Source organism: Orycteropus afer, unplaced genomic scaffold (genome assembly GCF_000298275.1).
Source record: "Orycteropus afer afer isolate SDZICR_OR568_19922 unplaced genomic scaffold, OryAfe1.0 scaffold00064, whole genome shotgun sequence".
NCBI lineage: Eukaryota > Metazoa > Chordata > Mammalia > Tubulidentata > Orycteropodidae > Orycteropus > Orycteropus afer.
In genome coordinates, this window is record NW_006921651.1 from 6,441,670 (window position 1) to 6,469,466 (window position 27,797).

A 27,797-nucleotide genomic window follows, 5' to 3' on the forward strand; every position below is an offset into this window, starting at 1 on the left:
TCTATTTTCAGTGGGCTGAAAGCCATGTCAGTTCTCTGCCATATACAGAACAAATCATGAAGCTGAAGGAACTTGAGCGGCCAGCCATCCAGGTGTGGAGCCCAGCCAGCCAGTACCCTGTGTATCTGGCCACAGGTATGGAGACTGTGTAGTGGGATCCACTGGAAGTGCATAGGTGAGGTGAAACTTAGTATCCAGAATTCTTTGTTGAACACTCAAGAAAGCTTTAGGCTCACAGAAAGGCAGGAAATGGCTTATAACCTAAGTAAGGGAATATTGGGCATTTTGGGCACCTTGGGGCAGCTCATGGTTAGGTACTTCAGGTTGCTGGCTTTCTTCGGAGTAACCATTTGAGAAAGAGTATACCCTGTCTTCTCTTGTTCTTCCTCCTCTCCATCCCTAACCTGTTTATGCTTCGAATTCATGCACATACTGTTGCTCATATGCTGCTGCTTCTTGACTTTTCTTGTGCCTAGGAACATCTGCCCAGCAGCTAGATGCCTCCTTTAGCACAAGCGGCACATTGGAAATCTTTGAGGTTGATTTCAGGGATCCCTCTCTGGACCTGAAGTGCAAGGGAGTCCTTTCTGCCTCGAGCAGGTACTGTCTGAACTATTGATGGGTACTCAGGGCAGATCCTGATGGGAATCCTGGGAGGAGAAGGAACTTTGCCAAGTTGTAGAGAAGTTAACTCTGAGTTTACTTTGCAAAATAATCTTAAAAACAACCACCCCCACCTTTCTGGGCAGCGGTAGCAGCTGCTGTAGTACCAGGCAGAATGCATGTGATAAACACCTCATACAAGCTGCACCCATGTGTACTTGACCGCTCCTTGAACCCACAGATGTTGGCTCCTTCCTCCCTTGGCTCTTGTGAAGATAACAACCTTACACAATATTTCCCTTTTCTGCCAATGAGGAGAACGAATGATCCTCTTCTCATTGCTGTCAGACACTGATTGGATGCTCATATAGTGGCTCCATGGGACTAAGGAGTCTTAACAAAGAGGCAATGCAATTGCTGAAGAAACCTTGAAACTAATTCTAAGCTCCATGTGGACAGAAATTTTTGTCTTTTATTAACTGATATATCTTAGCACCTAGAACAGTGCCTGGCTTATGGTAGGTGCTTAATAAATCGTTACTGAAGGAGTGAGTGGTACTAGAAATTGCTGGGTTCCCAAGCTGAGCAATCATTCACGTTGAACACTTCAGTTAGTTACAACCAAGTTAGTAGTCTTAATGTTTTAAGAGCCTTTCAAGGGTGATAGTCTATTTGTTTTGTAGTCAACAAGGTTAAAGGGACCTTTTTAAAAATGTTAGTACTGAGTTTGGGAGTCAAGAACTTCACCTCATACCCCTGTCCTAACCTGTAGGGGCTTGGTGGAGGCAAAATAAATAATACAGTTAGCACTATTGGTAATATTTCATCTCTGCTTTATTTTTCCACTACTCTAACTGTTCAAAGATTGAGTCTCACTCCCAAAGATCTAAGAAATTACCTTGGACACAGCTCCAGTGGGGCTTTTCTAAAGAAATCATCTTAGACACTTTAGGGTCTAGGATACCTATTTCTTTCTGTTCCAGCCTTTGTTAGCTATTTACTCAAAAGTTAGTATCATAAACTATTGGCTGTAATTAGCAGGGTCTTTAATGAGTTACCTGTCCTTTGCTTTATGTTTTCCTCTCTCTCTCCTTTTTCTTTGTGATCTTCTGCATGGTGTAGTGGAAAGCACAGTTGCTTGACTATGACACTAGTAAAGCTGTGTGACTTTGACTAACTTGAGTTACATCAGTGGTTTTGGGTTTTCTCATATCTGTACAAAGAAGAGGTTGAACAAGGTGACTTCAAGGGATCTTCTGAGCTCTTATGTTCAGTCTCCTCTTTTCTTTTGGGCTTATTCTCTCTTTTTATACACACACACACACACACACACACAGTCTTTATTAACTTAATATACATTTTTCAAATTCATCTCCTTCCTCTGCCTGCCTTTTTCAGCAGACCCATGCCTTAACCAAATTTGGATCCTGAAGTTCCCCTTACCCTCAATCCATGATACATCAGGGAAATATTATCTACCTAGAAATATCTGACTAAAAGAGAGATGCTATGAACACCTGGGTGTTGATAAGGAACAGCCTTAAACTATAAATATGCTGCATGGATAAATGGCACTGGATACAATCAGAATCGATACGGATTAGTGTGTGTGCTGAAGCAAGTGATGTTTGCTGTGTTGGATGAGTCTTACTCAGGAGGAAAGGTTTCAGAGAGAATAATGTATTGTTTATGTTGCTGATCTTTGGACTGAGGACAGAGCTGCTAGGCCTGTTATAACCCAAAGGTCAGAGGCTAATGTGTGATATGCTGCACTCTACCTTTTGTCTATACTGAGGGTCTACATCTCTGAATGGCTTCTATAACCTCTGTATGAGCCATCTTCTTGAGACGTGGAGATCGTAACTGATCCTTTTGTACCTTTTTCTCAGTTCTAACTCGTTGGGGAGCACTTTCACCTCCCTTTGACAGTGCCTGTGTAAAAGACAACACCAAGCCAAAATTAATCAATTTATGTATCTCACTTAGTTTTCTTGCTCCCAAGACTTGTTGCTCTGGAGGCATCAGGTCATAGAGTAGAGAGCAGGAGCTTTTTTGTTGGGCAGACCTAGGTTCAAACCCCCGCTCTGCCATTTACTGTCCTCTTGGGCACATTATTTAACTTCTCTGACCCTGTTTTCTTCACAGCAAATTCAGGATAGTACCTGGTACTTAGTAGGCCTTTCGAAGATGGTTCATCTTTCTAACAGCCATTGTTCCACTCCACTGTCTTGATTCTTCAGCTTGGAGCACTGACTTCACCACTCTGTTTGACTTGTAAGGGAACTTGGATCTCCTCAGCTATTTCGGCCTGGATGTAGACAAACTCTTTTTTACTTTAGTTCTCTAACATGGGGTTGGGATTTTTCAGAATGAACTTTATTAAGCAAATAAGAGCAAAATCCAAAACAAGGGAGTACATAAATCATAGAGGCAAGAATTCATATAGCACACATTCAGAATTTCAAAACCGAAGAGTACACATTCCTATCCAGAAGGTAGCTAAAGCTCAGCCTCAGTTCAGCTTAGCTGGCACCTCCTGATCTCACGGGCCTTCGTTTATTCTCGTCACCCTTGCTGCTTTCGTTTTGCCAGAGGCATAGTCATGAGCTGGTTGTTAGGGCTGCTTCTATCTTTATAAAATTCGGCTTCCTCCCCTTTTGTTCTAGGCTGGTCTGAGGTTCTGATGTATCTAATACAGTAGATCGCAACACCAGTTGCTCATTAGAATCACCTGAGAAGTTCTTGTTACAAATGTCAATGCTGAGGTACTGATTCTGGAAATTCTGCTTCACAGGTCTGGGCAGGAGTCAAAGAATCTATTATCTTTAGTTGCCTCCCATCATTCTGTGATGCCCTATGGTCTTTATCATTGCCGTCGTTAACCTGGGAACCTCTTTAGCACCTGTAACTCTTAGGTTTTGAAATTTCCCAACTTTCTATACAGATCTTCTTCCTAAACCTTCTCTTTAAGCCTCTAAGTTAGTTCCATTTTTCACATTTATGGACATATTTTTGTTTTTTAACTTTTTGTTTTGAAAAAGTTCAAACTTACAGAAAAGTTTTAGGGTTGTTGTTGTTAGGTGCCGTCAAGTCGTATCTGACTCATAGCAACTCTATGCACAGCAGAATGAAACACCACCTGGTCCTGCACCAGCTCCATGAGTAGTACAATGAATATCTATATGTCCTTCATTTAGATTCACCAATTGTTAACATTTTGTCTCTCTCCCTCCTTCCCTTACTCCATACACCACACATGCACGCACTTACACTCTTATTCCCAGCTGATTTGCAGAGCAGAAGGGCCTGACATTCCTTGAGCCCATTTGATGATCACTTCTCCTTCCTTGGTTATCTGTCAGTGGCCTCCCACCCTCCCAGGTGTTCTCCATTATGATCCATTCAGGTACCAGCTTTCACTCTCACTAGTAAAGTAGGTAACAATAGGGTTATACTCTCTACATGAAAGAAAATTAGTCACACCTTGCGTTGTGCATTTCAGCCCTCTGAAGTAATTGTGCCATCTTCTCTACTAACCCTTAGGTGACTTCCCCTTGAGGTGTCACATACCTCATACTCTGATCTGTATGTCATGTGCTATGACCATACTGAGGTCATTGCAACCTCTCCTGCCAATCCTGTGTGACTTTTTTCTCTGGCCATACTCTCCTCTGCCTCCTGTGTGACCTGTATGAGTTCCTCTAGCCACTCTATTGACTTGCTCTCTGCTCCCATGACCATCCATGTCCCTAGATGACATGGTAGGCTCTCTATCCAGGGTGGAGCACATTCTTTCATATTAAGGTCAATGGGACGGCATAGCTTATCCAACACTAGCTTTAGAGTCATTGTTTGTGTCAGTTCCGCTGAGCTGGCCTAAACTGGGGCTCATCTCTTTACTTCTGACATGTTACCTCTGGTCTAATGACTAGACAAACAGGCTCTTGCCCTGTCCTCCCACTTTCTTTCTTTGCTGACTGTTCCCAGGATGTGGGAACATTTCATTGCTTCTTGATACAGCAACGTGCAATAAGGGATCTTGTGCCATCATTTGGTGAAATCTGGCTTCTCTGGAAATGTCCTTGGTTAGCATGTGTGAAGTGGAAGACAGACCACCTATGAGGCTTCGGGAATTTCACATGCCTTCCCTAGGGGCTTTTCAGATGACCAGACTTATCTGCAGGGGGCCCAACGTCAGTCTTTTTGTGTAAGACACTGGCTGTGCCTTATTGGAAACATCCTTAGAATGCCAGAAAAGTGCTTCCCAGATGGGCCGTTTGTCCTTTTGTGCCTCTATCTCCTTGCAGCCATGTGGCAGTGCTGTGGGCCAGGCACATAGGAGAGGCATCTGGTAGGGAGGTCCTTGGGTCTTTTCTCACTTCAGTTTGAGAGGGAAGAGAGAACAGCATCTAGTTGTTCTGTGTCCATTAATCTAGTTCCTCCCCCTTCCCTTACATTCTCATCTTTGTTTTAAAGTAATTGTTGACCATGTGGTCACACATAGGTGATTTTTGAAAGGCACACACTACTTATGGTCATTATTTTTATTTTGTCAGCCAAGCCATTATTTAGCTACAAGGTATCCTGAGGGGTTAGTTTTAGTTCAAAGTTTAAAGATACCTCAGAGCAGTAGTCTCCGGGAGTCAGTCACACATCAAACATATCCAGTAAGTGTTTTTTTTTTTTTCCCAGGAAGTTGAGGTTCTATTCCACATTTTTCTCCCATTCCATCCAAGTCCATCTATTGTGGCACCTGATTAAAATGGTGTGGTACAGGCACCATCTAGTCTTCTGGTCTCAGAGTAAATGAAACAAGCACTAACATTTGTTGGCTATATATTTTGGAGTGGAATTTCTAGGTCATAGGGTATATATAAATTCAGAATTTGGCAATACTGCCAAAAGTTTTTCCAAGTGCTTGCACTAATTTATATTTGCCCTAGCAATATATGAGATTCTCAGCTGCTCTACATCCTTGCCAAACTTTCTATTGTCAATCCTTTTAATTCTAGTCATTCTGTTAGAGTGTAGCTCATTTTGACTTGATTTGCATTTTTCTGATAATTACTGATGCTGAGCACCTCTCATATGCCCATTGTCCATTTGGATATTCTTTTTTTAAGAAGTTCCTGTTTAAGATTTTTGCTCATTTTTAAAGTGGGTTGTTGTTTTTTAATTAAAAACTTTAATTCCCCTTGGGGGCAAGTATAGGATTCATTGTGTGTTCTAGTTATGAGTCCTTTATCAGTTGTATGTGTTGCAAATATCTTCTCCAAGTCTGCAACTTTTTTACTTTCTTAATGCAATCTTTGGTTGAGTAGAAGTTCTTAATTTTAATAAAATCCAAGTTATGGGGGAAAAAAGAGAGAGAGAGAGAACAGCAGTGTTGATCTCAGGAGCCTGCTTTTCATCAGGCACAGAAGAGTTTGTGTCTTCCTCTAACCAAGAAGCAGTATTATAGAGTGGTTAAGAGCTTAGGCTCTGGAATAAGATGGGCCTGGCTTTGAACCTTATCTTTGCCACTTCCTAGCTGTTGAATGGGATAAAATTAATAGCTTTGTGTACAGAAGTGTCATAATTTAGCTGTGCCTCTGTTTCCTCAATTGAAAATGGAGATAATAATAGTAACAGACCATGCAATCCTCAGCCTATATGACCATGAGACCAGAAAAACTGGATGGTACCTGGCTACCACTGTCAATTACTCAGGGGGATTGGTGCAGGAGATCCTGGATAGAATGGGAGAACACTGTGCAGCAACACTTGAAATCACAAAAAAAGACCAGGTTTGCTGGTCTGATAGAGCTTGGTGAGACCCATGAAACTATAGCCCCTAATTACCCTTCAGGTGTGGAACTGAATTCATTCCTGTGGCTTCCAGCCAAGCAATAGACAGGCATGTGGGGTTAACATTTATATCAGGTAGATACACTCCTTGGAGCAATCAACTGTGGGAGAACAGAAGGGCAGTGTTTGCACAAGGAGACTGGTCAGGGGGCGGGAGTGTGTGGGAAGGAAGGACACAAGGAAAAGGGAGGAACTGGGAACTGGGAAGAGAGCTGTTACATTGTGGGGAATGGCAATCAATGCCATGAAACAAAATGGAAAATGAGTTTGCTCGGTAAACTTTCACCAAAGTCACAATAAAAATTTTTTAAAAAAGTAATAGGACTTACCTCATGGGGTGGTTGAATATTCAATCAGGAAATACGTGTGAAGCACTTAGATCAGTGCCTGGTACATAGTCAGTATTCAACAGGTGTTAGTTGTTGCTATTATCTGCCTATTTGAGTTGTGCCGGAACCAACTTGATGGCAGTGAGTTTGGTTTTTGTTTGTTTATTTGAGTTGTGAAAATTAAGTAATGTTTTTGAAGTATACCACAGAGCCTGGCCTCTATAACTCTAATAATGTTAACTTTTAAAAAAAGCACCCCCAACCCAGAACTTAGAGGAGTGGCCTCCAGCCTTCCAGTGTGGCAGAGATGGAATATTCTTCCAGAGAAAGGGCAGGGCCAGGCTGAGGATACCTCCCTGCTGTGTCAGGGAGCTGAGGGAGACAAGCAGGCCCTTGCTGGGCATGAGGATGCTTCACAATGGAAGAGGCTGAAACAGGTGCCCACCCTTTGCTTGCTGATGTGGTCCCGAGTAGGTGCTGATGCCAGTTCCTTCTCTTTGTAGGTTTCATAAGCTGATCTGGGGGACCTTTGGCAATGGTCTTCTGGAAGGCTCCGGGGTTATCGCAGGCGGCGGGGACAATGGCATGCTTACTCTGTACAATGTGACCCACATCCTGTCTTCAGAGAAGGAACCTGTGATTGCCCAGAGACAGAAGCACACAGGGGCCATCAGAGCCCTCGACTTTAATCCTTTTCAGGTACTGCATTTGAGTTGGTCAGATAGCATGGGGTAACAGGTCTAATGGAAGCATCCCCTTGTGACCACTAGTCTGTAACTCTGAACCCTTCCCAGGATGTTACAGGGGAGGCTTTGGATAGCCCTGAGTGTAGACCTGTTTCTCCCTTTCTTGCATTTTGTCTCTTCCTGGCATAGTTGCCTCCAAAGGCCTATTCTTTGTACAGGGCAACCTCTTGGCCTCGGGGGCCAGTGATTCCGAAATCTTCATTTGGGATTTGAATAACCTGAGTGTACCAATGACCACGGGATCCAAGGCACAGGTGAGGAGGCTTCTGAGGCTGCTACTTAGTGTACAGCTGATTCTCCCAAGTGAAAGCCTGAATTCTGGGCCCTGGCAGAGTGCAGGCAATTTCAGGCTTTACCACTGGAGGGCAATAAAACTCCACAAAACTAAGGTGCTACCGGCCAGATAACCGGGATTGAGGAAGAAACCAGGGAGTTAGTTCATGGCCATTAACCCATTAACCATCCTAGGGACTTCTGGAGGAAAGTGATAAAGAAGAGCAGGAAAAGATGGTGAGAGAAGGAGTAGGAGTGCTTGGTAATTAAAAACAAAAACAACCAAACTCACTGCCGTGGAGTCAGATAGATCTGACCCATAGCAACCCCTCCTTGGGTTTCTGAGGCAGTCTCACTACAAGAGTAGATCATCCAACCTTCCTTCCGAGGAGTGGCTGGTGGCTTTGAACCGCCAGCCTTCTGCTCAGCAGTCAAATGCCTTAGGCACTACGCTCCCAGAGCTTAGTAATGCAGTTTAGTAATACAGCTTAGGCAGGGCTGGGTAGGGCTCAGCAGAGAGGGAGCAAGGGCAGGACACCTAGATCACTCCTTATTTATTTATTTGTGTGCGAGGAGGGTTAGCTTTGTTTCATTTCGCTGTACACAGCTATCCCACATAGTGGGGCATCTAGTGTGAGTTCTATCTCTGAGTATGCCCATCTCTTGGTCTGTAGTTGGGCCCATCTTTTTGCTTCCTGGCTTTCCCTTGTCTTAGGCTTACAGTATCATGAGGTAAATTGTATATGTGTTTAGCAGTACTTTGTGCTCTGAAAAGGAGCTCTTGTGGCATAGTGGTTAAAGCATTCCACTGCTAACTGAAAGTCAGTGTTCAAACCCACCAACAGCTCCACGGGAGAAAGATGAGGCAGTCTGCTTCCGTAAAGAATTATAGTCCTGGAAACACTATGGGGCAGTTGTGCCCTCTCCTATAGGGTTGCTGTGAGTCAGAATTGACTCGATGGCAGTGGGTTTTTGTTTTGTGCCCTGAAGGTAACAGAGGTTTCTCTTTCTGCCCCACTCTTTCTGAGGGGGGTTCTTGGCTATCATTCTTCCTCCCCTCTACCTTTCTTCCTTCTGTCTCTTTGTCATAGACAAGAGGGCTGTTTTTTAATCTAAACTCCTTTCAGGAGCATGTTGGGTTCCATTCCCTCACTCCCTACTTTGGTACCCTAAAGGGATCTCTGGAAAATTGAACTCCTAGCTCCCTGAGATTGTCTTTGTTTGGCTAGCCCATGTCTGTTCTTGGGCTTTCTGTGGGTGGTTGGGAGCAGTGATGTCCCTTGGTCCAGGAGGTAACACGTTGTCCTCCCCACCCCCACCCTGCCTCAGCAGCCCCTGGAAGACATCAGGGCACTCTCTTGGAACCGGCAAGTCCAACACATTCTGTCTTCTGCTCATCCCAGCGGCAAGGCAGTTGTGTGGGATCTTAGGAAGAATGAACCTATCATCAAAGTCAGTGATCACAGCAACAGGGTGAGTAGCAGAGGCCAGCACACAGGCTTGAGAGCTGGCTTGTTATTCCTAGTAGTTAGAGCTACCCTTTCCCAGGCCAGGATTCTGCTCTCAGCTACTGGACTTGTGGATTAAGTCCCTTAGAAGATTTCCTATTGAGAGTGAAAGCTTAGGGAAGTTAAACAACTAATCTGGAGGCTTCTGCCATCCCTAACTTTATCATGGTGATCACTGTGCCCTGATGCTGTGGTATTCCCAGTCACATAGATGAAGACGCAGACCTGCCTCAGCGCGGTCCCATTCTAACTGGACAGAAAGGTTCATAATCAAGGGAATCAAGTTACATCACCCGTTGAGATCTGCTTCATTCATAGATGCACTGCTCGGGCCTGGCCTGGCACCCAGACATAGCCACTCAGTTGGTGCTGTGCTCAGAGGATGATCATTTCCCAGTGATCCAGCTGTGGGACTTGCGCTTTACCTCATCACCCTTGACAGTGCTGGAGAGCCACAGCAGGTAGCATCTCAGTGCCCAACCCCATCCTTGCAGGACATAACTGACCTGGGTGAGAGGCAAGGGATGCCTTGCTTTAGCTACCAAACATCCACCTGACTTCAGAGCCATGCCTGTGAACACAGTCACATGGTCTATGGCGAATAGCCTGAGATTCCATCCAACTTACAGAGATGGGAGCAGGGATGTGGTCATGAGAAATATTGGGGCCCTCCTCTGATCTGAAGGTAATGCTCATTTCTTTAGGTGATGAGGTTGCCTGACCCCAAGTCCCTTCTTAGTAAGAGCTCCTTGGCTGCTATCTATCCTGCTAACCAGGCCCTCCTCTGCAGCTCTTGGGCTCACAGCATAGGGAGAGCCCCTCAATCTGTTCTTTCTAACCAAACGGCCTTTATACCTCCTAGGGAACTTTTGAGAGTTAGGTCCTCACTACCTTCCCAGGCTAAAACCTCAGTAGAAAAGGGTTCATCCATCGGGATGGATACTGGCCTGATTTGTTATCAATTCACAGTTCCCACTCTGCAATCAGGGAAAAGGGGGGGGCCACCTGGCAGTGAAGCCTGGGAGGCCGGGTGGGATAGTGCACAGCCACTGGAGTTTGACTTGGGTTCAGGTCCCACTCTGCCACTTTCTGGTTACGTGACTGTTTAAAAGTCACTTAACTTTTAAAAGCCTTGTTTTCCTCATTTGTAAAATGACATCAGATCAGCCATTTATAAGGCTGAGATTTATCTAAGATGTACTCATAGTAGACATTCGATAAATATTAGTTCCTCTTTCTTTTCCTTTTTAGGGGTATCTTGTCAGTGTCATGGAGCCAGGCTGACCCTGAGCTGTTACTCAGTAGTGCCAAGGACAACCAGATCTTGTGTTGGAACCTGGGGAGCAGTGAGGTAGGCTGGCCCTTTGGCAGGAGTGTTGGGACGGGAAATGAGATGGTGGAGTTTTCCCTGCTGCGGCTGTGTGTTATGGGTTTCATGGACTGCATAGTCCCTAATGGTGTGTTCGCTCGTATTAGGTGGTATATCAGCTACCCACACAGAGCAGTTGGTGCTTTGATGTGCAGTGGTGCCCTCGGAACCCTCCAGTGTTCTCTGCTGCTTCCTTTGATGGCTGGATCAGTTTGTACTCTGTGATGGGTAGAAGCTGGGAAGCCCAGCGGATGAGACAGGCAGACAAGGTTTGAAGAGCTTGGTGGAGAATGCTGGGGAGAAGGGGCTCTCTCTGTTGGAGGGAGAGAACATAGGACCTGGGAAGAGATGGAGGCTGTTGGAGCCTGGGCGACCCAGGCCCTGGATTTGGGAGGGCTGCGTGTTTGCTCCAGTGCCTACCTTCCTGGGAAGATATCAGCGCCTGCCATTACGAAGAAGGCCTTCACCTTGACTCTTGTTCTTGGGTGTTCCTTGTATTTCAAGGACACTGGACCTCCATGCTGGGACCATTATTTCAGGAGTATGAACTGTCTTGCCTCCCTCTCTCCAGTAGACCCTTTTTATGTCACGTTCCATTGTAGACCTTGGACACAGTAGGTTCTCCAAGAGTCCCCCTGCTGCATGGGAGACCCGCCCTCACTCCCAGTCCCATCCCCATCTCCTGGAAAATGGGAGTCTGACCTTTATAGGCCAGGTTGGGTGTCCTAAGGGTTCCTTCAAAACTGGAGTTTGTCGATGATGTTTCTGGCTAAGCCTCTGCTTCAGGCTGATGATTCAGATCTGTTCTTTTGCCCTCAGATCTCCTCTTCCTTCAACAAAGGCCAGCCTTTCCCGCCATTGCAGGTGCCAGAGCAGGTTGCCCAAGCAACATTGATACCTTCCCTGAAAAAACCCCCCAAATGGGTTAGAAGACCAGCAGGTGTTTCATTTGCTGTAAGTGTAGTGTGTGTATGAGTATATGTGTTTTTTTTTTAGGGGGTGGGGGGAGGGAAGGAGGGTGTTGACTGTGTACTTAGAAACCTTACCACCTGCCCAGCATGGAGTAGGTTCTGTAGGGTCTTTCTTTTTTCCCCCATTGCCTGGGCCCCCAGATGAGGTCCTACTTTACTTCTTAAACAGAGAGTTACTATAGCTTCCTCTCCATCACTTCACTCCTCCTACCCCTGCTTTCTGTGCCAGTCTTGTCTCAAAGAAGTGTTTGTGTTAGACTTCTTGGCCATGGAGAATGGCCTGAGAGTCCACCTCATTTTCCTCTAACCCATACATGTCTGGACTGGTAGTGAGGAAACAAAGCAGGAAAGAAGAAATGTAGATTTCATCATTGTCACTCCCCTGCTCAAAACCTTTGAATACTCATTGCCTTGTAGACTAAGTGCCAAATGTCTACTTACCATTCTAGTTACCAGTTCATCCCCATGTGTTCCCTGTGCTCTGGTTACCTGTGACTAATTTCTGTCCCATGAATAATTCCTCAACTCTCCTCCTTATGCCTGTATTCCCTACCCTCCAGTTTCTGTCCTGTGCCCATTGAATCCTACTGCAGCCTTTCAAGGCCTCACTTAAATATCACCTTCACCCTCCTGATGCCCTTCTTTAACCCTTGTAAAAATTAACATCACTTACATAATCCTACAGACTTATATTCTTGCAGTGGTACATTCTAACTGTGCTAAAGCCATATATATATATAAATTCACAGAGATATATATACACACAGACACACATGTATATGTCGGGACACCCTACTAAGCAATAGATACTTGAGAATAGAGAGCATGTCTTATTCATTTGTGTATCCCTTAAGCTGTGCTTCTCAAACTTTAATGTGCATCCAAATCACTTGGAGTCTTGTTAAAATTTGGATTCTTGTTAATTAGCTCTGGGGAGCAATTAGGGTGACTTCCAAACCTCCCAGCGACTGCATGTGTACCAGGATCGAATTGTGCTCTATAGGATTTTTGATGATTGATTTTTTTGGTAGTAGATCACCAGGCCTTTCTTCCAAGGCTCTGGGTGGACTCAAACTTCCATCTTTTAGATTAGCAGCTGAGCATGTTCACCATCCGCTCCACCCAGAGACTCCAAGATTCTGAATTTCCCTCAACTCCCCAGGTGATACCCTTGTTGCTAGTCTGAGGACTAGCACAGCCCTAACCAAAAATCAAATCCCACTGCCACTGAGTCAATTCTGACTCCCAGCAACTCTATAGGATGCAGTAGAACTGCCTCCATAAGGCTTATGAACCACGAGGCAGTTCCACTCTGTCCAACAGGGTTGCATTGGGTTTGGTAATAATGCTCAAGAGGTTATGAGGTTTTGGGGGGGAGGCGAATGAGTAAGGTGAAGAATTCTGAGCTAAAGGTCAAGAAGCCTGAATTCTTATCATAGCTCTGCCACTTATTAGCTGGGTAAACTTGGGCAAGTCACTTAACCTCTCAGAATTTCAGTGTTCCTATCTGTAAAACGGGGATAATAATACCTGCCCAGCTTATGAACTGCAAATGGGAATATATGTAAGCACTTGAAAAGCTGTAAAGTACTACACAAATAAAAAGTTACGATGATTTTGTTTAGCACTGACCTGTGGTATATATTTTATACTGTCAGAGTCAAGGGAGAAAAAAATTCTGAGCAGGAAAGTTCCTTAGGAAGGTGGGGCTTGGGAAGAGAAGTAATGAATGGTTAGCAGGAGCAGGAGCTGTCAACCTTAGTTGCAGAGTGGGATAATCTGAAGAACTTTAAAAAATAATGATGTCTGTTTCCACACTTCCCCCCTCCCCTGAGATTCTCATTTTATTGTCTGGGGTGTGGCCTGGTGACTCTGGATATTAGTGTCTTAAAAGCTCTCTAAGGAGCTCTGGTGTCGTAGTGGGCAAGGCATTTGACTACTAACCACAAGATTAGTGGTTCAAACCCACCAGCTCCTCTATAGGAGGAATATGAGGCAATCTACTTCATACAGATTTACAGCCTAGGAAACCCAATGAGGGTAGCTGTGACATGGAACTGACTTGATGGCAGTGGGTTTGGTTGGGTTTCTTTTTTTTTTTTTTTTCTGTATAAGATCTCTCTAGGTGATTTTAATGAGCAGCCAAGGTTGAGAGCTGCTAGGGTAAAGGAACTTTAGCTTCTATTCTGTGCCAGGTGCTTTATACAATACATTTAAGTTGGTGAGAAGGCTGCTCCAGATGGGGTGTTGTGGTGAGCAAAGGCACAGAAGTTGGAACAATCCAAGCATTTTGGGGATGTGGAGAGATCCCATGAACAGGGAGAGAACTGCTGGGAGAGATGGGTGTGGCCTTGATTTTGGAGGGTTTTGTGCACCAGAGGCAAAGGAGCTTAAGCTGTCTCCTGGGGCATGTGAAACCATTTCAAACTCTTGAGGAATAGGGATAGGGTGGTAGGTAAGGCTTGGATTAGAGGAGGGAAAAAAGAACAGAAGCGAGCAATAATCTAGGTGTGCTAGCATAGCATATAACAGCAACACAACAGCAGCATAGCATAGCTGTGCTATGGTGGCATAGTGCCTAAGGCATTTGACTGCTAACCAGAAGGCTGGTGGTTCAAACCCACCAGCCACTCCTTGGAAGGAATGTTGGGCAATCTACTTCTGTAGTGATACTACCTCGGAAACCCAAGGGGGGGGGTTGCTACGAGTTGGATCTGACTCGACAGCAGTGTGGGGTGTTGTTTTTTTTTTAAAGACGTGATGATGCCCAGGTGACTGGGAGAATGGTGGTCCCAGGACAGGTGAAGAGAAGACAAGTAATATGTGGTGAAATTTAAACTGATGGTGCTAAGAAGACAGAGATGGTTTTGGCATGGGGGCACATTCAGTACCCAATTCATGGTCGTCTTCCACCTTAAGGTTCTCTTACTATTGATTTTCTATCCTCGGGTTGACCAATAGATAGCCTTCCCTGTGATCCTCACTGGATGTTGGTTTTTGGCTTGAAGGTATGACCTTTGCCTTTCTTTGTTTTTCCTTACAAGTTTGGGGGGAAACTGGTTACCTTTGGCCTCCCCAGCGTCCCTGCCCATCACGTGCCGCAGCCTTGCCCCCGCCTAGTCTTCATCAGTCAAGTCACTACAGAATCTGAATTCCTGATGCGGTCAGCTGAGTTGCAGGCAGCCCTGAGATCAGGAAATCTCCTGAATTATTGTCAGAACAAGATCCAGCAAACTTCACTGCAAAATGAAGAGATGCTCTGGCAGTTCCTGAAGGTAGGAAGCCTGAAGGCTGGCTGCTTAGAGGTGTTTCCCAAAGCCTGGAACCCAGGTCTGACACTCCAATCTGTGTCAAATCCTGGGCACACAAAACCACATGGTGACTCAGATTGCAGAGGCTCCAGCCCCTGTTAGTTTGTTCCTACACTACACCCGTCTCCCCTGGACCCAAAATCTTCACCCTTTACTGCTGGCGTAGATACCATCGTGACATGGGTAGGAAAGATGGGGAATACAAGTTATGGTTTCCTTTGCTACTACTATTGCTGATGTCCTGGGTACTTTACCAGAGCCAAGGCAAAGGCTTTTCACATGGCAAAGGACAGGTCGGGTGATGGGAAGGAAGAAGAAAAGAAGGGAAGGGAAAGAAGAGGACTAGTTGGACAGGTACGTCGTCATGAGTAGGCTCTCAGTCTGTTCTGAATAACCCAAAACAGTCATTGTGCTGGCACGCAAGGTTCACATCCCACTATACAGTTGTCCTTTGGTGACCATGGGGGTATTGGTTCCAGGACACCCCAACACATACGGATACCAGAATCTATGGATGCTCAAGTCCCTTATGTAAAATGGGGTAGTATTTGTATATAATCTATGCACATCCTCCCATGTACTTCAAATCATCTCTCGATTACTATACTACGTAATACAATGTAAATCCTGTATATATAGCACTTTATGCTCCCTCTCAGCCTGTGAGGGATTGCTTTGACGACTTAATTGTTCCCCAAGCCCCCGGCCCCAATATTTTCGATCTGCAGTTGCTTGACTCTGTGGATGCAGAAGCTGTGAATACAGAGGGACAACTGTACTCCAGGGACATGGATTCCGTTCCAATTCTAATTTAATTTCAAGTTGCTTATGGTCCTTGAAGGGGTGCTTTACCTGTCAAAGGAAATGAGCAGCTGACAGAAGAGATCTGAAGGAAGGGAAGTAGCTGAATGAACAGGCAGTGGGAAGATTATGGTTATAGAGAAGAATACAAAAAAAAAAAAAAGAGAGACAAGGCCTCTCCCTAGGGGTCTGAGAAGGACTCAGATCTGTGCTTCAGACATAGTAAGATTTTATGAGAGCAGACACCAGGGAGCTGGGAAGAAGAGGATTTGAGAAAGATCATCAACTGTAGAGTGAAATTAGAGAGAGATGCCGGAAGACAAGAGTAACAAATATGCTTATGAGTGAGGAACAGTAATAGCTCCAGGAGTAGAGGACATGGAAGGAGAATGGAGGGGAGTGATCAGGAGCTTAGCCTTCACTCTGCTGATCAAAGGAGCCAGTGATGCCTATAGGACTCAGGGGAATCCGGTTTCAGAGCTACCCAAGAGCTGTTCATCATCATGGTTCCTGAAGCTGAGTGTGGATGAATTTCCAAAGGAAGAGCACAGAAGAGGAGAGGGCCCTGAGAAGCAATAAGAAAGACCATCATCAAAAGTTCAGGGTTCATTGTGGGGTAAATGAAGGGGCCAGGCCAGCTAACCCCGATTACGGAAGGTTATAGGAAGGCTTGGTTCTCAGTATCTGAGACATCAAGTAGATGAGAGACATCAAGTAGATCCATGTAGCTGTGCCCAGGGTTCTTCTCAACTAGACATTTAGACTCATGAGACTAACATGGGCATCAGTCTCTTCAGAAGGATGTGGAACAGGAACCACAGCTTATCAGTGGGGCAGCATCAGGCAGTCCTCTTCTGTGGGAGTCCGTGCTGCAGTTCACAAAGCCATCAAGAGTTCTTTTCTTCAGTGCCCAGGAAGACAATTCAGGTGCAAGGAGATGAGATGTATGTCAGTAGGTGTGTGATTTTCCCTGCCTGAGAAGCTTCATGACCCACAGGAACCAGTATTTCTTGTTACAACTCATAAGCATAGTTTCCAAAGTCCCTGCAAGGGATCTATCTGTCCCGACAAGAGTCATTGCAATCAGTGACTTTGTTGTTTGTTTATAATTCCTCCTAGTACATGCAATTTATCAATCACAACAATGTTGCCTTGAAACATAGTTGACATTTTACACTTACCAGATTATTAAGTAACAGACATCAGGTAACAGGATGTCAGCTGAAGATCAAATGCTTACACAAATGCAGAAAGGGTTTTTGTTCACACTTTGCCTACAACCCAGCACTAAATCAGATCTGGGGAGGAAAAGAAAGATGTTGTTGGCCTCAACAGGGGCATTTCAGGTAGTACAAAAAACTATAATTGAGGTTACAAGACAACACTGGCACAAATGCCCAGCTTGGTGCAGGAGGAGAGTCATTCACATTGGTCTAATGGAGACTTTTCTGTGTTCTGTGATTCCTTAGGCAACCTTAGAGCAAGACACCAGGAAGAAATTCCTAAAGCTGTTAGGATACAATAAAGATGATTTGCAGAAGAAGGTAAGCTACTCTTGACATCAGAAACTGATGCAGAGAATAAGAATCCTGCCAGAGAGAGAAAGTTTCAGAACACCTCTCCCTGGGTTAATTAATGCACATTCAGTCATTTGGCCTCCCAGGGTTAGGATTTTTCCCAGGAAAATAGCTCAAGGATCTTAGAGAGTATGGAGATAGGATATGGAGAGCACTGCTGGTTTAATTTTATGCTGGGGAAGGTGGTACTCACAGGTCTCTCCCTGCAGGTGGCCACATGGTTGAAGAGTGACTTGGGGCTGAGTGACAGCTCTCAGCCCAAGAGAAGTGATCTTAACAGTACCAGACAACAGACCTGCAGCCAGGTATAGTGGGAGCCCAGACACCCAGACCAAGGTTAGCAAAGGAAACCTTCCTTTAGAACAACTTTCTTTTCCTGGACTGTTGCTTTGCTTTCAATAAATGCTCAGCTTTTGCAGAAGTCTTCAAGCTCCTCAGATCTCTCTTGGAACCAGAATGAGACACAAGAGTCCATATGCTTTTGGGCTGAGGGTAGAGGGTAGAGGGTGTTAACCATGAACTAAGACCCTTTCCAAAGGAAGCCTTGCCTGACTATTCCTTTAGTTCTACCGTTAAGGACCAAATAGTTGAGCTCCCAGAGATAGCCACTAAGCTAGCTGTCTCACTTCTGGGTTCAGTTCCTAAATAGTCACCTCTGTCCTTCCGTGTACAGGCCTCCAACCATACCACAGAGGAAGCTTCTGCCTCCTCAGCCTTCTTTGATGAGCTGGTCCCTCAGAACATGACTCCCTGGGAGATTCCCATCACAGAAGGTACCCTGACCCTGGGGAAAAGGAGCCTTCTGCTTGGAAGCAGATAGGCCCAAAGTTCTGGATTTGAAGAGATTCCCTTCTTGCCCCTGCCTCCCTCCTATCATCTCAAATGCTACAACTTTCTCTGATTGTAGGTTTTCATGGATGAGTCCTTTCTATGAGACTGCTACTAAGAGATTTTTTTTTTTTTTTTTTCCCTATTCTTTTTGTCTTCTTGCTTAAAGGATTATAATCTTGCCCTTGATGTGGCATATATGATAATGCCACATGAAGTGCCTCCCTGGTCTTGGGGCCTGTTCTTAAAGAGTTACTACTTGACCTGGGCACCTCTGGTCCCATTGCTGAGGAATGAAAGTCAGGGGTTTTTGTTTGGGGCAGAGAAGCCGAGTGACACAGAGATACAGGAGATGTGATGTGGGCCCTGTAGAGGACAGGAAACAGATCTGATGGGGAGGGCCTGCCTCTGCCTGCAGACACTGATGGGCTCCTGAGCCGGGCTCTCCTGCTTGGGGAACTGGGCCCAGCTGTCGAGTTGTGTTTGAAGGAAGAGCGCTTTGCTGATGCCATCATCCTGGCCCATGCTGCGGGTGCAGATCTACTGAAGCGAGCACAGGAGTGCTACTTGGCCAAGAAGAAAACCATAATTTCCTCGGTAACTGCCCACAGTGCAGGAGGTGGTGGGGGGGGATTACTTGGACCTTGTCAGGTAGAGGCCCACACCTTGGGAATGGTGTTCAGAGTATCTCCCCGTGTCTCTCTCTTCCCACTTACCCCTACCTCACCCCTGTCCCTAATCACTGGTCTGTGTGTTAAAACGTCACTGTGGGTGTCTCCTGCTGCCTGTGCGGATGACTGACTGATGGCCTCTTTCCTTCTTTTCCTATTACAGCTTCTAGCCTGTGTTGTGCAGAAGAATTGGAAGAACGTGGTGTGTGCCTGTAGCCTGCAGAACTGGAGAGAGGTGCTGGCCTTGTTACTGACATACTCAGGGCCAGAGGAATTCCCTGAGCTCTGTGGTAGGTGTGTCCCTACTGTCTCCCAGGCTTTTGGATGGAGTGGTGTGAGATACTTTGTCAACAGATTCAGTGGGGAAGGTGGCAGAATAGAAGCCAGGCCATGTTGTGAGGGCCAAGGTCTAGCTTGACTAGGAGGCAGGGATTACCCTCAATAGGGGACATCTATTGTCCTGTTTAACTTTTTCTTGTCACAACTCGATGCAAGAACTTTGCTGTTCAGCGTAGAGCCAGTTGAGCCTTGGTGTTGTCTTAGAACCACTATAGCTGCTTGTCCTGTCACTCATGCTCCTCACCTATTTCCAAACGGGAATAAGGAAGAAGAGCACAGGGAAGCCGTGCCATTAATGAAGTGTCCATCTCTCTGCAGACATGCTGGGAACTCGCATGGAACAGGAGGGTAGCAGGGCACTAACTTCTGAAGCCAGACTCTGTTATGTGTGCTCGGGGAGTGTGGAGCGGCTGGTGGAGTGCTGGGCAAAATGCCACCAGACTGCATGCCCCATGGCGCTGCAGGTACTACTCTCTGCAGTGTACTGGTCGCTCCCTACCAGGTCCTTGCGAGAGGCTAGTGATGTGGCTATTCAGGGTCGTCAGCAGCAACTCCTAACATAGCTGGAGCCAGGCTATTAGAGGGAAGGTTAGGGGCCTCAGAATTTGAGACCTTCTTTCAAGGGTGAAATCTCATCTCCCCTTCTTCACAGTCAAGGGAGACTGAGCCACAACTATTTGGGTATTTACCTTCATGATTTTTTCCCAATCATGTTTGGTTATGCAAGTTAATTTTATATTTAGGTAATTATAGGCCTGACCCTTCTTTTAGCTGATATGAAAAGTTCTGTGGATCTGTCCTCTACCAGGCATTCTGTAGGTGACCAGAGAAAATGGGTCACATGAATGAGATACAAGTTACACATGAAACAATAGTATCAGAGTCTTTAATTGATGGTGCACTAGAAGAAAGGATGAATAAACCAAAAAGGGGAGGCAACCATGTATGAGAGTCTAAGACCTGGCAAAGTCCAGTAGAGCCCATTCCAAATAACTTGGGAGAAGAGGTTAAGTGGCCCTTCTGTAGCTGGTGTGCCTCATATATCATTTTCTGCTGCCTTCACCTGGCTGTGGCCAGAAAATGCTGCCCTTATCTCTACTCATAGTGGGAAATGCCTGAGGAAGCTGCCTGGGCTTGTAAATTAGAGTGTTCTATGGAAAAGGCTAACCACCTTCCCCTTTTCCCCTATAGGATCTGATGGAGAAGGTAATGGTCCTCAACAGAGGCTTGGAGCTACTTCTGGGACCTGATGGGGTGAGCCCAGGCCCTGCCGTAGTCCACAGTGTCACTCAGTATGTTAACCTCTTAGCATCCCAGGGCAGCCTGGCCACTGCTATGAGCTACCTACCCAGTGATTGTGCTCAGGTGAGTGGGTCGCTATGGAGAGAAGAAACCATTTGATTCAATAATTTCACACTGGCTGATGACTTACCATGTGCTAGGCATTATGCTAAATGCTGAAGCTTCCAAGATAATTGAGATCTAGTCCCAGAAAAGCAGCTCACTACCTCGGGAAGATCAGATGTCAGTAATTAGTAGTGCCATAACAGAAGCGTGTGTGAAACACTGTGAGACTTGAGGGAAGGGACTTATTTTGCCTGGAAGACAGGGAAAGGTTCCCAGTGTTTAAAATAGTTGAGCTGGACCTTCAGAGAGAAGTAGCTTACCAGCGGGTGTAGACCATTCTTACAAAAAAAACCTCACTGCCATTGAGTTGATTCCAACTCATGGCAACCCCTCCTTGGGTTTCTGAGACAGTATCACTATGGAAGTAGATTGCCCACTCTTCCTTCCATGGAGTGGTTGGTGAGTTTGAACCACTAGCCTTCTGGTTAGCAGTCAAATGCCTTAGGCACTGCGCCCCCAGGGCTCCTTGTGGAGCATTCTAGGCAGACAGAACAGCAAGCAAGTACTTGGCAGGGCTTAGGGGACCTTGAGTCATCTAAGGTGCTAGAGTGTGGGGGTCAGCTCAAGTTTGACTGGTGTATGGGGCCAGGTTTATGAGAGGGTGTTTTTGCTTGTTTTACTTTAACACAACTTAATACAACTCTTGCAGGTAGCAGTTCAGCAGCTGAGAGATCGGCTTTTTCACGCCCAGGGTTCTGGTGTCTCGGGTCAACAGTCTCCCCCTTTTCCTTTTCCTCGGGTGGTTGTGGGAGCTACCCCCCACTCTAAAGAGACATTATCTTACGGATTGAGATTTCAACCATCTCAGAAGGTAATACTTTGTTTTTTTATTTGTTTATTAATTCAAAAATACTTACTAAATGGCCTCCCATGTGCCAGGCAGGGTTCTAGGCAATGAAATATATTAGTGGAAAAACTAATGATGGAAATTCCTGACCTTATAGAACACAGAGTCAGTTATTTTCCTGATCACTTTATTGAACAACTATTGATGTTGTTGTTATGTACCGTCGAGTTGGACCCGACTCATAGTGACCCCTCCTTGGGTTTCTGAGGCAGCATCACTACAGAAGTAGATTGCCCCATCTTCCTTCTGAGGAGCGGCTGGTGGGTTTGAACCGCCAGCCTTCTGGTTAGCAGTCAAGCGCCTTAGGCACTAGGCTAACAGAGCTCCCGAACAACTATTAGGCTCTTAAAATAGAGAACTGCAAAAACCATGATCCTCACCCTTAAGCAGCTCATAGTCCAGTGGAAAGATACCAAAAAACTCGCTGTGACAGAATCAATTCCAATTCATAGCGACCCTTAAGACAGAGCAGAACTGCCCCATAGGGTTTCCAAAGTTGTAAATCTTTATGGAAGCAGACTGACTCATCTTTCTCCTGTGGAGCAGCTGATGGGTTTGAACTGCTGAAACTTTTTTGGCTAGCACCTGAATGCTTCCTTCACCTTCACTGTGCCACCAGAGCTCCTTAGTGGAAAGATTATTGTTATTAGGTGCCATCAAGTTGGCGCTGACTCTAGCAGCTCTGTGTACAACAGAGGAAAACACTGCCCGTTCTGCACCAGCCTCACAATCCTTGCCGTGCTTGAGCCCATTATTGCAGCCACTGTGTCAGTCCCTCTCCTTGAGGGTCTTCCCCTTCTTCACTGACCCTCTACTGTACCAAGCATGATGTCCTGCAGGGACCGATCCCTTCTGATAACATGAGCAAAGTACGAGAGACAAAATGGGGCCATTCTCACTTCTAAGGAACACTGTACTTCTTCCAGGACAGAGTTGTTTGCTCTTCTGGCAGTCCATGCTATTTGCAGTATTCTTCACCAACACCACAATTCAAATGCATCAATTCTGCGGTCTTCCTGATTCATTGATTCATTCATATGCTTTCATATGCATATGAATTTACAGAAAATACTATGGGTTGAGTCAGGTGCACCTTAGTCTTCAAAGTGACATTTTTACTCTTTAACACTTTAAAGAAGTTTTTTTTGCAGCAGATTTGCCCAATGGAAAGACAAACATGTAAAAAATGACTACAGTAAAATTTATAAATGCCATGATTGAGGTATGACAGGGTGCCATGAGATCACACACAAGAAAACAATTCATTCTGTTTGTGTGGGGGGTGGGCAGTGGAGGGCAGTTCACAGAATGTTTTGGAATGAGTATGATGTTATATATGTTGTTGGATTTGATTTGTTAAATTTTTGTTGAAAACTTTTGTGTCTAAATTCATGAGAGATACAAGTCTGTAATTTTATTTTGTGCTTTGTCTGGTTTTGGTATCAGGATAATAGTAACCTCATAAAATGAGTTTTAGGGTCTCTAGAGGAACAGAACCAGTAAAATACACACATACTCAGAAATCGAGAGAGGTTGAGATTGATTTTAAGGAATTGGCTCATTGATCGTGAGGGTTGGCAAGTCCAAAATCTGTAGGTAAGGCAACAGGCTGGAGATTCCTTCAGTTTTGTGTCCCAGAATCCATAGGTCAGGTGACAGGAAGAGTGCAGGAGTTCTAGCAAGATGTCTTTTAATAGTCTGGAGGCAGAATACACGCTGGGCAAAAATCCCTTTGTTCTTAAGGCCTTCAACTGATTGTATGAAACCTACACACATAATGGAGAGTAATCTGCTAATCTGCTTTATTTAAGGCCAACTGATTTAATCACATGTAACTACTTCGTAACAGCCTCTTCTGTTTGACCAAACAATTGGATACCATAGCCTTAGCCAAGTTGACATATAAAATTAACCATCACAGGAAATGTTCCCTCTTACTCTATTTTCTGGAAGAAATTGTTTAAAACTAGTGTTAATTCTTTAAATGTTTGGTAAAATTCTCTAGTGAAACCATATGGGCATGAAGATTTCTTTTTTCAGTGATTTTTAATTATAAATTCAATTTCTTTAAGAGTTGCAAGACTACTGTGGTTATCTATTTTATCTTGCAGCACTCTGGTGGCACAGTGGTTAAGGCATTCGGCTGCTAACCAAAAGGTTGGTGATTCAACCCACCTGCCACTCTTTAGAAGATGAGACAATTTAGTTGAGTAAAGATTTACAGCCTTGGAAACCCTATGTGGCAGTTCCACTGGGCAGTTCTACTCATAGGGTGCTAGGAGTTGGAATAGACTCAATAGCGGTGGGTTTTATTTTATCTTGGCTGAGTTTTAGTAGTTTGTGGTTTTTGACAGATTGGTCTGTTTCTTTTAAGTGGTTGAATTTATGAGTATAAAGTTACTTTTAGTATTTATTATCCTTTTAATGACTGCAGGATCTATTTTGAACATTCCCTATTTCATTCCTAATATTTGATGATTGTGTCTTTTATATGGAGCCCTTATGGCACAGTGGTTAACTGCTGCGCGCTAACCAAAAGGTTGGTGGCTCAAACCTACCAGCCGTTTTGTGAGAGAAATAGTTGGCAGTCTGCATCTGTAAGATTACAGCCTTGGAAATCCTGTAGGGCAGTTCTATTCTGTCCTGTAGAGTTTCTATGAGTTGGAATCAACTAGCTAGCAATGGATTTTTTGGGGTATCTTTTCTCTTTGTCAATCTATAAGTTTTATTGTCTATAAGTTTTATTGATTTTCTGTTCACCCCTCAAAGAACCAGCTTTTTGTTTCATTAATTTTCTGTTTTCCATTAATTCTCTTTATTTTCCTGTCTAAGAGCTGACCCTTTGTTATCTTCACAGGTCTCAATGCCTTCTCCAAGGCCAAGAATTTTCACTCCTCAGTCACCACCAGTGATGCCCTTGATACGTCCCCTTTCTAGCCCTTACCTGGGTTCCAAAGCCCAGAATATAAGTGACTACAGGGTACCTGGGCCCCAGGAAGCCCAGCCTTTGCCCCTGGGCTCTGGAGTAAGGCCTGGTGAGTGAGAGATGGAGTGAAGATCTATCTGGGCAGGGCGCAGAGTTCTTAAGAAAGCGGTTGACATGGCCAGCAGGGATCTGGGAGGCAGTATGTCATCCTACTGCAAGGAGCTTGGAAATTGAAGTTTAAATTCTCAGTACTGTCACTTACTGGTTTTGTATCCATGGGCAATATACTTAGCCACTCTGTTTCTTTTGTAAAATGAGGGTAATTATTCTGTTTGTCATTTCAACCCCACAGGATTGTTTTGAGAGTCAAATAGGAATTTTGGGGGGGGGGGACTCAGTGCCAGTTAAAAGTATTTTGTCAATGGTAGATCTCTGTACACATGGATTAACTAGTTAATTATTATTGCTGCCTTGTTCTCCGTGATGCACTGAGTCTCTCCCAGTTTGCAGGTGAGTGGCATATGACCTATTTCTCTTCCCCTTCAGCTGTATCTCAGCTGCAGCACTTAGGAGGGCAAAGGACCCAAGCTCCTAACCCTGTGGGAATCCCTGGAATGTGGCCTCTTCCTGGTCCCCCTCCACCTATGGCACCCCCAGGCATCATGCAGCCTGGCTCTACCTCCCTGCCCGAGACTCCTCGACTGCTCCCTGTGAGACCACCAGGTCCTAGCACTCTGAGCTACCAGCCCTCAGCCCCTCCTGCGACCTTTCTTGTGGCACACCCTCCAGGAGGGCCAGGTGCTCCATGCTTTAGCACCCTTCCAACTCCTGGCATCTCAATTCTTCACCCAGGTTAGTCTTCCTTTAGTGGCTTCTCTCTTCTGAGTCATTGTCTCCCTCTCTTTCCCCACTACCACCTTGGAAGTCTCTCTCCTCAAGGCAGTGAACTGAGCTCCTTGGGTAGAGAATATCAAGTGCGAGGGTGGCTGGTCTGTAGAGAGAGGAATGGTAGGCTCCAACTAGAGTAATACAGGCTAGAAATTTCCAATGTTCTTGACATGCTCATGAATACTTCGATCTTTTTTACTATACAGAGTCTCAAAATTCCTCAAAGAATATGTCAGCTCCCAGGGGGAACCTTCAGAGAAAAAAGGTCAATGCATCTTCTCTACCTTCCCTCCCTGCCCCCTGCCCACCACTGCCACCACACATACATTCACCAGTAGACTGCATTCTAGTTCCTTACAGAATTCAGCCCAGTCCTTCTCATTTTCAGGCATCTATTCTGTCTTCTCTTTACCCACTCACTCTTTTCTCTCTTTCTTACTTACTGGGAAGTCCTCCCACTTCCCAGTTCCCCCTCATTACTTTATCCCCTCTATCATGCAAAACATCTGCCAGCCCCCAAAACCAGGACCCTAAGAGTCTCTTCAGCATAGACTCATGTTCCTTTCTTTCTGTCTCTTCAGCTGCCGGAGACATTCGTGCCCCCAGCGCCAATTACTGCTCCAGTTAGGAGCTTCACCCCTGAGTCACGAGGGAGCCTTTCCCCACAGCCTCCTGTCGCTGGTTTGGGTCGTGCACCCCCCGGGGCTCCAGGAGAGCTCAGCCTGCAGGTGACAGGGACAGTGTGCCTCCCTTCCCCCTGGGAAACTTTCCAGCTCTCTCTGGGTATAGAAAAGCAGGCAGTATGGCATAATGGGCCTCATTCCTCGAGGTGGAGGTGGTCTGAGCTGCAAGAGATGGGGGTTGGGGCAGGGGTCTTTACTGCAAAGATGAGTAGGGTGCCCCTTCTCCCCAGCTCTGCTCTAGAGAGAGTAGTGTGACTCATGAGTCACTGAAGGCTAGTCCTTAAGGATGCCAGAAGGACAGCTTGCCTGTCTGTCCTATCTGCCCGTTCCTTTATCAACAACTTCAGCAGCTGCCACCTGAGAAGATGGAAAGGAAAGAGTTGCCCCCAGAGCATCAGTCCTTGAAGACCAGCTTTGATGCACTTCTACAGCGCTGTTCCCTGTCTGCCACCGACTCAGTAAGCCTCAACCTACCCACAGTGCCCTCCTCACACCCCTGGCTGGTTCCAGGACCCCCTCAGTTGTAGAACTGTTTCTCGGGTGACTCTTCTCACTGCCTCTGGACCTTCCCTGTCTGTATTTTATACTTGATTTGATGTCCATGAGGAGTAGAGGAGGGATGTGGAGTTTGGTCTGAAGTCTAGTTCTGTGGAAGCAGAACCCAACAGTATCAAGATTTAACCCTTGGGAAGGTAGCAGGGAGTACTAGAAGGAAGCTAAACCAGGAATCAGGGAGCCTGCCATTCAGTCACTAGCTCCGTCAGCTTGACATGTCACTAACCCTCTTTGGACCTCTATGTCCTCCTCTGTGAAATTAAGGAGATAGCATTAAGCCTTTCTAGTTCTAATATCCTGTGATTCTTTATAGTCCTGTGTAGTGTTAGGCTTAGGGGCTGGGGTCAAAATCAATTAATTTCCTTCCCTGCAGAAGACAAAACGGAAGCTGGATGAGGCAGCCCAACGTCTAGAATGTCTATATGAGAAGCTCTGGGAAGGGATGGTAAGTGTACCATTGTGTACTCTGCCTCTTGCCAAAGGGCACCCAGTGTCTTCCCACAGGTCTCACTGACGTGGCTTCCCCTTAGAATACATCTTGCCTAGACTAGGCTACAGAACTTGGGCCCCCTCCTGTCCCTTCCATTCTGCCAGAGTGGGGGCTGAGTTGCTCTTACTAACCTGTGTCATTTCCTCCACAGCTCTCGCCTCAGGTTGTGGCTGGGCTCCACGAGGTGGCCCGGTGTGTGGATGTGGGGAGCTTTGAGCAGGGCCTCGCAGTGCATGCCCAGGTGGTGAGCTGCAGCAGCTTCAGTGAGGTGTCCAGCTTTATGCCCATCCTGAAGGCTGTCCTCACCATTGCTCAGAAGCTGCAGAGCTAAGCCAGGCAACCGCTCCTGCCAGGAGGCCGTGTCTGCTGTTGTTTAACTCTTCCCTTAAGAAAAGGAGAATTTAGGAGCAGATTCTGGTTTGCTTTTCCCAACCCTCTTCTCTTGCTGCCAGGTATGTGATGATATAGGCTTGGCTCCAAACCAGCTGAGTGCCTGCCTTGTTGTTGTTGTTGTTATGTGCCGTTGAGTCGGCCCCGACTCATAGCGACCCCTCCTTGGGTTTCCGAGGCAGTATCACTATGGAAGTAGGATTGCTCAACCTTCCTTCCGAGGAGTGGCTGGTGGGTTTGAACTGCCAGCCGTCTGGTTAGCAGGCAAGTGTCTTAGCCACTATGCTACCAGAGCTCCCAGTGCCTGCCTTAGACCCCTTTATACCTGGCCTTCTAGGACCTGTCCAAGCCTCTCTCAGCCCCAGAGGCAGGGTCTAGGGCTAGTTCTTCACTTTCTCTAATGCCATACTCTGACAGGACCACGAGGGTTATCCTGTT

At 45.7% G+C, this 27,797-nt stretch overlaps 1 protein-coding gene across 1 annotated transcript; it reads left to right on the plus strand.

The window, feature by feature from the left end:
• The first annotated feature begins 56 nt into the window (after positions 1–56).
• SEC31B (SEC31 homolog B, COPII coat complex component) lies at positions 57–27,300 on the plus strand. Its single transcript, XM_007940031.1, has 25 exons — positions 57–135; positions 477–600; positions 7,283–7,478; positions 7,684–7,779; positions 9,128–9,271; positions 9,625–9,767; positions 10,558–10,657; positions 10,783–10,944; positions 11,495–11,629; positions 14,691–14,921; positions 17,228–17,302; positions 17,545–17,640; positions 18,009–18,108; positions 18,582–18,760; positions 18,998–19,124; positions 19,492–19,637; positions 20,365–20,538; positions 21,230–21,391; positions 24,285–24,462; positions 24,900–25,205; positions 25,448–25,506; positions 25,823–25,965; positions 26,262–26,382; positions 26,853–26,924; positions 27,121–27,300. Exons 1-25 carry the CDS (start codon positions 57–59, stop codon positions 27,298–27,300), a joined length of 3,528 nt encoding a protein of 1,175 aa, XP_007938222.1.
• Positions 27,301–27,797: the final 497 nt, after the last annotated feature.

What these genes read in the sequence shown, in the direction of transcription:
- SEC31B (XM_007940031.1), top strand. Translation starts at nt 57, where the DNA reads ATGAAGCTGAAGGAACTTGAGCGGCCAGCCATCCAGGTGTGGAGCCCA. An exon ending in CATCTCAATTCTTCACCCAG is followed by an intron (nt 25,206 to 25,447) that starts GTTAGTCTTCCT and finishes TTTACTATACAG; the next exon opens with AGTCTCAAAATTCCTCAAAG. An exon ending in CCCTGTCTGCCACCGACTCA is followed by an intron (nt 26,383 to 26,852) that starts GTAAGCCTCAAC and finishes CCTTCCCTGCAG; the next exon opens with AAGACAAAACGGAAGCTGGA.